Genomic DNA, 14,873 nt, shown 5'->3' with positions numbered 1-14,873 from the left:
CCGCTCCTTGGTTGCTGGGGGTGGGTGAGACGGGGAGCTGTCGCGGACCAGGTGCGATTGTCTCTGTTGCTGCTTTTGCCTGAGGAGTGTTCCTTCTTACATCGCACCCTGACTGCGGCAGTGCCAAGGGGTAGTCCCCGCGGACACCTCCACCGGCAGTGGAGATGCCTCTCTTTGCCACCAATCCCTTCGACCAGGATGTTGGTGAGTGTTAGTACCGCTAGCTGTCGGTTCCCACAGGGCTGCACGCCCATTTCGTCCGTCCCCAGCGTGGCTTCTTGACCCCAGGGTCACGGCCAAGCTTTCCGCCTTTCCTGAGATGCTTTAAGAGCTGAGGCAGGGTTGAGAGCTTGGCGCAGCCTCTTTGAAAGAAATGGGACTCAGAGAACCTCTGAAATGGGCCTTGGAGCCAGGATCGGGGGTTTGGAAAGAGCTGCCGAAGAGCTTGGTGTCAGGGGCTTCGGAGGAGCAGCCGGTGTGGTATCTGGTGCTGGGACTTTGCTTCTGGAAGCACAGCGAAGGGCTGAGGCGTATCTCGGGCAGAGTGGAATTACAAGCCCCGTGGCAGAACTGTTTCTATGGCCAAATGTTAAACATGCGAAAGAAACTAGCAGAATGTTCGCAGAAGCTTCTTTGGGGTATTAAAAAAAAAAATCTTTTTTAGTGGTCCCTGGAAGAAGCCTCTGAGTAAGGGTAGACCGTCAGAAATTTTGGGAGAGACAAAGATTAAGTATGTGGCAGTAACGGAAACTGAGTTGAGCCTTCGGGATGCCTTTCTCAGATTGGGTCTCGATACGTTGTGTAGTGTTCAAGAGTACTTTTGAGTCTGGGAAGGCGTCTGAAATGCAAAATTTTTATTGCTTCCTGAATCTTTGGTATTATATATGAACACTATCAAGCTCTATTTCAAGCCAATCCAACAAGCTACGTTTTGTTTGCTTATTACATTTTCTGGCCTTATGATAATAATTAGGGTAGGGTTGAACATCCGGGTAGAGAATGTTTGGAATGCTTTGAATGTACTTAGGAACTACCTTGGTACACAAGTACGGAATGGAAGCAAGGCACAGCTCCCATATTCAAGTCCTGTAAGGTAGAATTTAATGATTACTACAGTAAAGAGATATAAAGATAACCTTATGGAATCACTGTATACTTACTTTGTTTTGATTATGAAAGGTGAGTTTTGAATTTTGCTCTTTGGACTCTTCCTTGCTGCATGTCACTGAAGTTTAGATATTTGGCTTAAGACTACAAAACGGTTCCATTCTGCCCTGCCAGTTTCTAGCTCACAGTAAAAATCAGAGGTGAAAGAGACAAGGTAGATTCTTTGAGTTCCATCGTCCTCCATCTTTAAACAGGAGAAAACACGTGCTTCTGCTCTGTAATTAAATGAAGTAGTATGTGTAGATCCTATACGATGCCTTTATATAACTACTAGATGCTAGCTTTTTAAATTTTTCCAGTTTAAATAAATGTCCTGAATCTTAGTAGTGGATGGAACTTTAGAGATCACTGATAATTCTAAATGAGTAATTGGAAAATTGCATTTAATAAGCATTTGACTCATTATTTATAGAACACAGTTCTCATTCACATAAGAGATACAGTGATGAGCAAGATCTCTGTCAAGCAATTTTAAAACGCATTACATCAACTGTAGGACAAGTGCTTAAAATAAAATAGTAATTCCCTTCTTCTGTTTCTAGCACCTTTATCTGACTTGAATGAACCTATATGATGAACTGTCAACAAAGCAGAATCACCTTTATAGCTTATTGACTTGTTAATTCGTTTTTGTGGTACAAGGTATTGAACCCAAAACACGCTTTGATTTTTTTTTTCAACAGACATATGCATTGGATTCAGATAAACTTCTTAATGCTAAACCTGTTTCTTGCACTTACACTACCCAGTTTGAACACAGGCTCCTTCTTGCCAATGTGTTTTTGTTTGTTTTTGGTACCGGGGATTGAACGTGGGTCCTTGTGCTTGAAAGGCAGGCCGCTGAACCGCTGAGCTAAATCCCCGCCCCTTGCCTATGTGTTTTTGATTTTGTTATTTTATCTGCATATCTTCATGTTTTAATTCTAATTTAGAGCTAACTTGTTTTACCTGAATTATTTATTGATTACTATAGCCCAGGGTTTCTCACTAGGAAGGGTACAATGACCTTTTGGACTAGATAAATATCTTTTGGGGAATCTGTCCTATACAGTGCAGGGTATATGACCTCATCATTGGCCTTTACTCACTGTATACCGGTTGGCACCCCACTGCCAGTCATGATTTTAAAAATCTCCAGGCATCAGGAAATATCCCTTCGGGTATCATCAAAATAGCTCCCGATTGAGAAGACTGTTCTAGTCCACTGTGACTTATACCTTTTTCCAAATTTCTGCGAATTATTTTAGTATTTACCAAATTATTTAGCATTAGTTATACTCTCTGTTTTGCCCCTTAATTATTTTGGTGGCTGCTACCTAGTAGGTATTTTACATTTGTTGAATTTAGAATTTGTCAACTGAACCTGCTGGACAGTAAGCTTCTTCAATTCAGGGACATTGTTTTACTCAGAAAAGCTTACTTTTTTTTTGGATACTGGGGATTGAACTCAGGACCTTGAGCTTTCGAGGTAAGTGGTGGAACCACTGAGCTAAATCCCCAGCCCAGAAGAGCTTACTTTTTAAAGTTAGTCAAATTTTGTGTCTGGATTAGTTCTCTTCTCAGGATCCATGTATTGAAATATCACAAGAAGTTTATCTAAGAGGAGCCTTTAGTCATCCCCAGTTAGTAATCCTTGGGCAGAGTCCAGTAGATTCTCATGATCAGTTTTTTTTTTTTTTTACTACGTAGTTTACAGGATACAGTATGTAGGCTACAAAATACATTTAACTGTTCCTTCTCACCTTGTCCTCCAATGTGTCAGTTATGTTAAATAATCCCAGCCAATTCCTTTAATGCAGTTATCAGTCACTTTATGATTACAGCTATACTGTCTCAAAATTGTTTTCAGCCTTATTTATACCCTGAAACTGAAGCAGAAATTGGCTGATTTATGTAATATAACTTCCTGTATTGAGGCAAAGTACTGGTGATAGCCTTTTTCTTGAAGAAATGCCAAAATCTATCACTGAAATGTGAGCTCTGTGAGGACATATTTTTTATTTGTTTTCTACTGTTTCCCTAGCATGTAGACGAGTGTCTGGTGCTTATAAACACTTAAGAAACTTAATGAATAAATGTATTTCATTCTGGACATTATTTTTCTGCTTAACTCCTTTTTAGCTTTTATTGCATCTCCTTTTTGCAGTATCCACATGTTGAATGCCACGAAGGTCAGTTCTGGATCCTTTTCTCCTTTGACAATTTTTCTTTTGGTATCCTGGGAGGAAACTTACCTGGTGTTAAGAATTCAGACCCCAGAGCTTGAATTAAAGACACTGCTTGAATTCAAACCTCAGGTTTGTTATCAGACTTAGGACCAGCTGCTTAAATATTCCCTAACTCTGTTTTCTTCTTTTTTTTTTTTTTTTTTGTACCAGGGATCAAACTCAGGACCTTGTGCTTATGAGGCAAGCAGTGGTACCACTGAGCTTAAATCCCTGGCCCTGTTTTCTTCTCTTTATTATGGAATATGGGGATAATAAGTAGTTGTTAGAGTTTAGAGTTAAGTTGGTGTTTGTGAAGCACATAGAAAAATTTCTGTGTTTTTATTTATAGAGATTACAAAAAACCCTCATCTAATCCCTGCACTTTAAGTACCTTGAGTACACAGGTGACTCCCAAATTTATGTACTTAATGTCAGCCTGAGTTCAGACTTAGGTATCTATATACCAAGCATCTCCACTTGGGTTCTGAAAGGAGTCTAAAAACAAACACATTAAATTCTCAGTTCTTAGTTTCTTTCCCCAGACTGCCGTTCTTTCATCCTTGACTATTTCAGTAGATAGTGGCATTAATATTTCCTGCCACTCATTTCTGATATTCAGGATTCATCATTGATTCTGTTTTCTTCACATTCCATATCCATTTTATCAGTAAGTTCTTTGGGGGTCTATTTAGAAAATATATCTGGAAACTCATCACTTCTGTCTTCCTCAGCAGTATTATCATATTTAGTCATATTGATCTCTTTCAGCGACTGTCAAGAGCTTTGTGGGAGTCACTCTACTGCCTACAATCATTTATAAAAGCTAAGGCTACTTTTTAAAAAAGTTAGATAATGTCACTTACCTGCTCAGAACCTCCACTACGTAGCTTTCCATATTACTGTAGGGAAATGCAGAACTCTGACCCCTTTTTGGGTCCCTGATGTGACTAGGATTTCTTGACTGTTTTTGTCATGCCATGTTTCTTGGACACTACATGCTCACTTCTGCCTTTGAAGCTATCTTACACCATTTTCTTTGTCTAGGTTACTGCTGCCCCAGGTATTTTAAGGTCTTGCCATTTTCTATAGAAGCTTTCCCTAGTTACCTCCTGTTTAAAAAAAAAAAAAATCCATCTTTATCCATCACTGCTTCTTTTTACCATTTTAATTTTCTTTATAGCACTTAACTACCTGCCATCAAATGATTCATCAGTTGACAGTCTCTTGTTGTAGAATATAAACTCTAAAAGGACACGTTTTCATTTGTGTCCTCAATATCTTATGAGCAATACCTGGTGCGTAGTAACAACTCAGTTTATCCGAAAATGAATTGGTGATATTTTTCTAGATTGTCGGTCTTGTATTTCTATTCAAAATTTTGTTATGACATAAAGAATCAATTTATAATTGAACTTATCTTTCTCTGTCTAGTTCTTCTTTCATTATTTGATAATTTTATACTGTTCTGGTCTTCAGGGGTATCTTTGAATCATTCCCATATCTGCTAAACCTTTGTTTTTGTCTTAAATTTGTCTTTGTTTTTATAATAGTGCCTTTTTATTCTTCATCATACTACTTTGAATACTCTACATTCTAAAGACTTGGAGATGTTTTTTAATTCATTTATTTAGTCCAATCATAAAGTATCATAAATCATAGCCAGACTGATTTTTCTTCTGACCAATTGTACCTGAAGCATTTACTATGAATAAATGGGTAAAATTTGTGGTAGAAAAGGTACAGAACTCCTTTGAGTTCACTTTTCACTTTTGCAAATAAAAGTATCTAACTCACAGGATTGCTATGAGGATTGTCTGTAAATCACGACATTGTAATTCTACTGGAGTTGAGTAAGCGTCAGATCTTCAGGTTCAGGATATTCAAGACTGTATTGGAATTTTGCTTCTGTTTAATGATTGGTGCATAAGTTGTTTACTTAATCACATAGTTCAAGAGCCCGAGAGTCATTCTGGACTTCTGTAATTGCAATTCCCTACATTCTAACCAAGTATACACTGCCGCCTTCTGTGTGCCACACATACTGAATGTTCCCCTTAAGGATTCTGGTATATAAGACCTCTTAGCATTTGGCCCTTTTTCAACTCCTCAGCCTCACTTGCCATTCCTTTCCTAAAGGCATATTTCACTCCTGACTGGTTTTACACTACCCTCCTTTTCAGATGTGTTTCCTCTGGCCTGACATAGTCTCTTCATTTGTTCTTGTTAGGGTTTTGTTTGTTTTATTGTTTTGGCTGCTGGAGATTGAACCCAGGACCTTGTGTGTATTGAGCACACTACTATGGAACCAGACTCCATATTGACCATTTTTAAAGACCTGTTACATCTGTAAGCTGACTGAATGAGAGTCCTGTCCCTACAGCCTGAGTATTATGGGTAATCATCCTTTTGGCATTTCTCATTCCCCAAATGTTCGGGAGTCATAAATTTTGAAAAAAAATCGAAGTATGTGCTTTTCAGAAAAAAAGTCTTCATTAGGAAGCCTGTTGAAATTCAGTTGAGACTCTTAATGTGTTACTTTCTGTGTGCTGTTGGACAAATTTCTTTTTTTTTTTTTTAATTTTATTGAGTTTATTGGTACATTTTAGGGATACAGTACAGTTACATTCATTGTTGGGATCATGTACCTCTACATGGCAAGTCTTGATTCTCATTTTTTTCCCTTACCTCTGCCCTCCCTTCACCCCCTCCTCACCTCCCCATCTACAAACACTTTATTTTCATATTTTCATTCTCTCACATTTTTTCTTTTCCCTTTTTATTCTTCCCCTACGCATCACACCTTCTCTACACCTTTAGCGCCTTTCTTCAAATTTCTAAATGTCAGTAATCTTATTAGAATCTTATGCATTGTTGCAGAATATTCACACCAGGGAAACTATTTGGTATTTACACATGTGTGACTTATTTATTTCACTTAGGAGTATATCTTCAATATGTATCCATTTTCCTATGAATGAATCTATTCTCTCGCTCTTTATGGCTGAGTAATATTCCATTTTATAGAAAAACCACAACTTCTTTATCCAGTTTCCAACGGATGGGCAAATAGGCTGTTTCCAAGATTTAGCTATTACAAACTGTGCCGCTATAAACATGGGTGCACATACTTCTCTGTGATATGATTCTTTTAGTTCTCTTGGAAAGATACCCAGCAGAGGGATGGCTGGGTCAAATGGAACCTCCAGTCCAAGCTCTTTGAGGTATTTCCATATTGATTTCCATGGTGGTTGCACTAGTCTACACTCCCACCAACAATGGAGGAGGGTTCCCTTCTCCCCACAACCCCGCCAACATTTGTTATTGTGTGATTTCTTGATAGCAGCCATTCTTTATGGGGTGAGGTGGAATCTCAGTGTTGTTTTCATCTGTATCTCTCGAATGACCAGTGATGTGGAACATTTTTTCATATATTTTCTTGCTGCTTTTACTTCTTTGTCTGAGAAATGTCTGTTCATTTTGGATGCCCATTTTTGAATCGGGTCTTTATATTTGGGGGGACTGATTGTTTTGAGTTCTTTATATATCCTTGATAATAGTCCTTTGTTTGAGGTACAGCTGGTAAAAAATTTTTCCCACATTGTAGATTGTCTCTTAGTTCTGCTAATGGTTTCTTTTGAAGTACAGAAGCTTTTTAGTAAGATGAGATCCCAGTTGTTGATTCTATCTGCTAGTTCCCGTGCTACTGAGGATTTGTTCATAAAGTCTTTTCCTATACCAATGTCTTCCAGAGTTCTGCCTAACTTACCTTCCAGCAAGTTTAATGTTTCTGTTTTAATATTTAGATCTTTAATCCATTTGGATTTTAATTTAGTGCATGGCGAAAGATAAGGGTCTAATTTTAATCTGTGACAGGTTGACATCCGGTTTTTCCAACACCATTTATTGAAGAGGCTATCTTTCCTCCACTGAAGATGGTGAGCTCCTTTGTCAAAGATGAGGTAGCTGAGTACATCTGCATTTGTTTTTGTGTCTTCCAGTCTGTTCTACTGATCCTCAGGCCTATTACTTTGCCAGTACCATGCTGTTTTTATCACAGTGGCTTTGTAATATAGTTTCAAATTGGGAATTGTTACACCTGGTGCCATGTGACTGTTGCCTATAATGGCTTTTGCTATTCTAAGTCTCTTGTGGTTCCAAATGAATTTTTGGATTCTTTTTTCTAGTTCTGTGAAATATAGTGTTGGAATTTCAATTGGCATTGCATTGAATGTATATAGCAGTTTTGGTAGTATGGCCATTTTCACTATGTTGATTCTTCCTACCCAGGAGCAGGGGATATCTTTCCATTTTTTTATATCCTCTTCGATTTCTTTTTTCAGAGTGCTGTAGTTTTCAGTGTAGAGATCTTTTGTTTCTTTTGTTAGATTGATTCCTAGATACTTCATTTTTTTGGATGATATTGTAAAAGGAATTTTTTCCCTTATTTCTCTTTCCGTCTGTCTGTTATTTGTGTATAGAAAGGCTATTGATTTTTGGGTATTCACCTTGTATTGCTGGACAAATTTCTTAATCTCTTTTCGAGTATCATTGTAAGGAAAATCTGAGGATAAAATGAGATCATTATGAAGTTTTGAATTTTAAGAGGCAAATCTGTGTTATTTTTGTCTCTTTTCCCTTTCCTACAAGCCTTGTTTTTGTCTTTGAAAATAATAGTTTTGATTTCATTTGCTATTCACAAAACTATGCTGAATTGCTACTAGTAGTTTATATTCTCCTGATTTGAAAATATTTGTTCTTTGATAACATAAGAAGTGTGCCATATTTTGTTGATCCTAAAGCAGCACCAGTAAGTGGTATGAGCAATTTAGAGGTCTCAGATGAGTTGTGTTTCTGATTTACATTTCTCAGTTTGAGTCAGGTGCTATGTTAGTCACCATTCTGTTGCTGGGACAAAATACTTGAAACACACACTTTAAAGGAGTATAAATTTATTTTGTTTTATGGCTTCTAAGGTTTCAATCTATGGGTAGCTGGCCCTGTTGCCTCTGGTGAAGCAGAAACATCCTAGCCAAAGGATGTGCTAGAGAAAAGCTACTTCATGGCAGCCAGGAAACAGGGAGGAGCCAGAGAAAAGATATATCCTTCAAAGACAGACCACCAGTGCTCGGCTTCCTCCAGTAGGGCCTCCTTAGGACCCATTCAGCTGTCAAATCCTCAGCGGATTGATCTATTGACGGGTTTAGCCCCCATAATCCAGTCACCTTCTGAAGGCCTCATCCTTTAAGGTGATGGTGGTAAATAACCCCTCTGAATGAACACATGAGATCTGAACATGTTGGAGATATGAACCATAACAGATTCTAATACTGTTTATGCATAGCATAATTGAAGAAGATTGTCCATGAGTGTTCAGCACATCTGCTTACGACTGTACCCACATTCTTAGTTATGTCATTAATTCAGGATCTCTTAAAATTATAGTCATGATAATAGCCAATTCATATTTGATCAGACATTGTCATCTTTTAACTATAACTTTTTTAAAGACTTACATATTTCCTTTTAAAAACAATGTGCTTAGAGCTGGGTATGGTGGTGCATACCCCGAGAGATCTTGTTTCAAATTAAAAAATGAAAAAGGGCGGAGGATACAGCTCCCTGGTAGAGCGTGCCTAAGTTCAATCCCTAGTTATGAAGAAAAAACAAAACACAATGTACTTAGGTATTTTTTTTTTAAAGAGAAGTCTGCTTGGCTACCAGTCAAGAATAATGTATAAATTATTAAAATGCATTAGCAGATCAAAGCAATAACTGGCTTTAATTTTCTACACTGAAATAAATATTAGACTGAGCTATGCTGTGCAGGATGACTCACTCAATCTTCCTAGGCTTCAGAGGGCTTGAGGACCTTTTGATCAGGGTTTTGAGGTATTTGTATTTGGGACTCTCTTAGCATTTTTGGTGGTTTTAGGCTGAGGGCATGGATATTGAAAGGGTTACTCAGAGTAGAGTTTATTTTCAAGGAATTTACAGTAACACTAGGGATGCTTGAACAAATACAGGTAAATTTGAGACAGTTCATCTCTTCATACATCTGGTTAGAACAAAATTGAATAACATTCTGAGCCTTTCTTGTTTTTTGTTTTTGTTTTTTGAGACAGGGTCTCACTATATAGTTCAGGTTGGCTTTGAACTCATTATGTCGCCCAGGCTGGCCTCAAACTCACAGTGAGCAACCTGCTTCAATCTTCTGAATCCTGGGAGTATAGGCCTATGCCACCATACCTGGCACATTTTAACATTTTTATCCTAACTAACCCACTTAGTTACTAAGTGTAATACTCTCACTACATTTTCTTTTTCCTCTTACAAACTTTTTATGTGTTGTAGATTAAAATTTTTTTTTTCAAAAAGCCCAATATGATTGGATCATTTCCTTCTTCAAAACTCTTTCTTGACTATGTGATTTTTCTTGAATCAATACAAATACATACCTCTTCTAGTATTTTAGGTCTTGGTGTGGTTTTATCTTATTATTTCAATTTCTCACAAATTAATCTTATTTCAGGCAGCCTACATTCTTTATAACACATTTTTTGTTTTTATAACTGCAAAGAAGAGTTTGTTATTCAGATCTCATGATTTCTAAGCATATTAAAAGCCTTTTCTGATTCTCTTTTTCTCTCCCTTCGGCTCTTTACCTTCTTGCTTTAGGCTTTGTATTATTTCTGTGTCATCATTTCTATTTTATAAGATAGAAAATATATCTCGGCCTGTGTCTTCTAGGTTCAGTTCATTTTTTAGATTTTAAGCCACTTCAGATAGGGCATGGCAAAGTTGAAAAACTTACTTCATTTTTTGAAATATGTATTCAAGTTTTATATATTCCTGCAAATAAATCACCTTAGCAATGATTTTCTACTCAAAAGAGGGACAGTCCCTTTCTTTCCCTACACCCCTGTAACAAAAGACCAGTCAACATGAGAAAAGCATAACACATTTGATCATAGTATTGATATAGTAGCCTTCAGATTGAAGACCCAAAAAGCACAGGGTGAATCATTTGTTTTTTATGTTTAAGTTTGATGAAGCAGAGAGAGCTATGTAGAAGTATTGTTGAAAAAAGAGGGTATGAGCTAGTGGTAATAAATTGAGTAGGCAACTCTATAAGACCTTGTCAGATTCTTCTTTGCCCCTTATTGTAGGTAACATTCTTTCCTCCTCAGTATGAGGGAAAACTTTTTTATGGGAGTCAGCTCTTAGACAGGTAAAAGTCAGGGTAATGATTCTAGTTTTTATGGCTTTGGAGAAAGGTGTTTGTTTCTATGACCCACCCTGGGGAAGAGCAATTGTATTTCCTGTGGCTTGCCTCATGGGAGAATGAGGGACGGGAGACAGGGCGGGAGGAAATCAGAAACTGCTTATGAATTCTTTACTTTGAGGATCTGCAATCACAAGCCCCAACCCTGAGATCACAAATGTTTTGGACATTTTGTATTTTTAGACAAGGAATGAGGGGCTTTTGTGGTCTCCCATGTCAGAAGATCGTGGTTTGAATATGGTTTGAGCACATCCTTCAGAGTTCATGTGCTAGAAATTTGGTCGCAATATGGTGATGTTGAAGGTGGCGGAGTCATTAAGAAGTAGGTTCCAGTGGGAGGTAATTAGGTCATTGGGGCATCACCCTTGGAAGAGATTAATGTCATTCTCAAGGATCCTGGTTAGTACCTCCAAGAATGGGTTGTTGTAAAAAGAGTAACCCTGCCTCCTGAATCCCTTAGGCTTCCTGTGTCATTACAGTATCTACATACACTGTCACCTTCTTATGCCGTGCACCAGGAGGCCCTCACTAGAGGCGAAACAGATGGGACTGACTCATCTTGGACTTCTGGTGTCCAAATTTGAGCTAAATAAATCTTTTTAAAAAGTAAGATATGTAGCCTCAGGTAGTTTGCTATCGAAACAGATAATACTGGTAGCTAGTCATAGATACCCTACATACCAGTACCCATTGGTTGTCACCCACTACCTCCACTAAGTGCATTGTCTAGTTCTGCAAGGCTGATGACAAGTGGTGGGTGATGGTATATTAGTTGGGGTTGTGGTATAGATCAGATAGTTTAAGCCTGAAATGTGGACAGACATATTTGGGTATTGACCATTTTCTGCTTTTAAAGTCACCAACCTTCAGCTCTCAATAGAAGGGCAAATGGGGAAGGAAGAGAGTTTTCTGTTGTTCCAAGAAGGATACTGAAGAGACTAAGGAGGCAGAAATTTCATTATCTCTTGATCATGGTCAACCATTACAAGGAAGAGTCCTGATATGGGTTAATTTATCTCTGATTAAAAAATGAAATTTGTTAACAGGGGATCTTAGGGGTACTATCATTCAACATAGCTGTTGTTTGCATTTATGCTTTGATCTGTAGTGTTCCGGTCAAGGCAGATTATTTTCTGCTTTTGTATTGTTGTTGTCTTGAAATATAGTACCTCCCCCATCCCCCAAGTTCTGTTTCTCCCAAGTTGCTTTTTTTCCCATTTTGTTTGTTTTGCTGTTCATCTTTTTACTTAGTCTTCGTTGTTAGAAAGTTTTCTCACTGATAGTCCTCGTTTTTCTGTGCATGTCTAATATTTGACAAATTAGAAGCATACTGAAAGTGCTCTTGTGTGGTTGGACCTTCTTGACTTTAAACTTCGTTATATAGGTTGGACTTAACCAAGGAACCTCTCTGTCCCCTCACCCTCAGAATCATATTTCCAGTATTTGCAAGTCTTTCTTAGGCTGAGTTTCAGTGCCCAGAAAAGCCTTTGTCTTTTAGAGGGTGGTTGTCCAGATGTTGAATGAGTCTTGCATAGCTAGGGAAGATCTCACTGGGCCATCATATGTAATTCTTTTTCTAAATTGCTAAATTCAATTTGCTAATGTTTTGCTGAATATTGTTGCATTTATGCTTATGGAAAATATTGGTTTATAGTTTTCTTGTAATATTGTCTAGCTTTGATATTAAGGTGATGTTGGCCTTACAGATTGAGTGAGGAAGGGTTCCCTCTGTTTCTATTTTCTGCAGAAGATTAGAGAAAATTGTTATGATTTCTTCCTTAAATGTTTGGTGAAATTCACTGGTGAACTCACTGGACCTGATACTTTCTGTTTTGGAAAATTATTAATTTTATTGGCTCATTTCTTTAATAAATAATAAGCTCTAAGATTGTCTATTTCTTATATGAATTTAGGCATATTATGCTTTTTTAGAGGATTGGATCATTTCCTCTAGTTTATCAAATTTGTAGGCATAGAGTTCATGATATTTCTTTATTTTGTGATGTTTATGGGATCTGTAGTGATGGCTGTTCTTTTGTTTCTGATACTAGCAGTTTGTGTCCTCTGTTTTATTTGTAACTTGGCTAAAGGCATAGTGGTTGTACTGATCTTTTTATTTTATTTATTATTTTATTTGGTACCGGGAATTGAACTTGGGTCCTTGCTCTTGCAAGGCAGGCCACCTAACCGCTGAGCTAAATCCCCAGCCCTGTACTGATCTTTTTAAATAACTGGTTTTGGGTTGTGTTGGTTTTTCTGTGTTGTTCTCTCCTGTTTTCCATTTATTTGGCTTTTGTCCTAATTTCTGTTAGTCTCTTTATATTTAATTTGCTTTTCTAGTTTTGTGAGATTGACACACACAGATTTTAGGTTTTCTTTCTAATATGTACATTGAATGCTGTACATTTTCTTTTACTGCTTTCATTGCATCCTACAAATTTTGGTAAGTTGTATATATTTTCATTTAGTTCAAAATATTTTAAAATTCCTTGAGATTTTTTTTTTTTGATTCATGTTATTTAAAAGTGTATTTTTGGATTTTGCAGCTATTTTTTGTTAGTGATTTCTAGTTTAATTCTTTTATAGTTGGAGACCAAAGGTTGTGTGATTTTCTATTTTAAGTTTGTTTTTGTGTGTTTTATGCCTCAGGATGTGGTCTGTCTTGATGGGTGTTACATGTTGTCACCCCCACCCAGCTTCAAGCACTCATAGGTGGAGCTTTTCAGAACTGGCTGGACATAGTGTGTGTGTGGTTCTGGGATTAAGGATGTGTGGTTCTAAATTAGTCCACTGATTAGAATAGTTCAGGTGTGTCCCAATGGATTTACTAAAGCCACCCTGATTGTGGCTGGCACCACCCAAAAGGGCTGTATGCTGGATGAGATAAAAGGGAAAGGTAGGCTCACTTGCTGCTCCTGCTGCTGCGTGCTGCTTCACTGTCTATTGCCTGCTTGGTGCAGACTGTTCCTCCTCTGTGATGCCCCTCTCCCATGCCACCCTGCCCTGGACCCAGCTGCGGACTGAAACCTCTACAAACTCTGAGCTGAAATAACTTTAGGTGTCTTATATTTTGTTTCAGCAATGAGAAAGGTAACTAAGACAAATGTGAACTTGAGAATTATATTTTGTTGTTGGATAAAATAGTGTATAGATATCAACTACATACAGTCTATTGATGATGTTGTTGAGTTCAACTATTTCCTTACTGATTTTTTGCCTGCCTGATTTATCCGTTTCTTCTGAGCAATATTGAGGCTTCTAGTTTTAACAGTGGCTTTCTTGTGATTCATAATAGTTGATCTTTTTCTTATTATTCTGGTTTTGCTTTATACACACTGTATTGTTAGATAGATAAACTAGGATTGTTATATTTTTCTGGAGAGTTGACATCTTATTGTGTAGTGATCCTCCCTTATCTATGATAATTTCCCTTGCTGTAAAAGTCAGTTTTGTCTGAAAACAATATACATAGTTACTTCTGTGTTTTTTGTTTGTTTTTAGGGTTTTTGGGTGTGGTGGTGATGGAATCCAGGGCCCTTCACACTGACTTACATCTCCAACCCATTTTCTAATTTTTAATTTTGAGACGAGGTCTCTAAATTTGCCCAGCCTTGGTTTGAACTTGTGGTACTCATTTTAACCTCCAAGAATGCAGAATTACTGGCTTGCACCACCAGGCCTGGCTGCTACTCCCACTTTTTTGTTTCTGTTTTTTTCACTAGTGTTAGCATGGTATAAGTACTTCTTGGCTCACATGAAGTTACACTCAGGTAAAGTCAGTGTAAGTTGAAAATAAGTAAAAAATGTGTTAATGCTCCTGATTTACCACACAACATAGCTTAGCAACACAGTCCACTGTAGTGTCTGTTGTTTATCCTTATGATTATGTGGCTGACTGTGATTGTGTGACTAGAAGCTGCTGTGTACTCCCGCTGCCCGACAGAGTAAAAGAGTATTGTACTACATACTGCTAGCCCAGGAAAAGATCATATTTGAAACACGGTTTCTTCTACTGAATGTGATCAAAAGTTGAAAAATTTTAAATCAAACTTTTTAAGTTGGAATCATCTGTATATAGTTGACTGTTCCTTTAATCTATATTTTTGTAGACAATCTGTAATTGAGTGTTATTTTTTATCTAGTTTGACAATGTCTTTTAATTGGTGTAGTGGTATTTAGACATTAATATTTACAGTGATTATTAGTATAGTTGAATT

General features: G+C 37.5%; 1 protein-coding gene across 3 annotated transcripts in view; it reads left to right on the top strand.

Moving 5' to 3' along the window:
* Nucleotides 1-6: 6 nt before the first annotated feature.
* Stam (signal transducing adaptor molecule) overlaps nucleotides 7-14,873 on the top strand; it is a 69,036-nt gene continuing 54,169 nt past the window's right edge. For all 3 annotated transcript variants that reach the window (XM_010607117.3, XM_010607119.3, XM_033759491.1), the window contains exon 1: nucleotides 7-204. In XM_010607117.3, coding sequence (XP_010605419.1) covers nucleotides 165-204 — 40 coding nt within the window. In that variant the 5' untranslated portion in view covers nucleotides 7-164. The remainder of the gene's footprint in view (nucleotides 205-14,873) is intronic.

The sequence above is a fragment of the Fukomys damarensis genome, unplaced genomic scaffold (assembly GCF_012274545.1).
Source record: "Fukomys damarensis isolate Sample0158 unplaced genomic scaffold, DMR_v1.0_HiC HiC_scaffold_37, whole genome shotgun sequence".
Classification (NCBI taxonomy): Eukaryota; Metazoa; Chordata; class Mammalia; order Rodentia; family Bathyergidae; genus Fukomys; species Fukomys damarensis.
The sequence above is the reverse complement of the archived record's forward strand: the minus strand, read 5'-3'. Positions and strand labels throughout refer to the sequence as shown.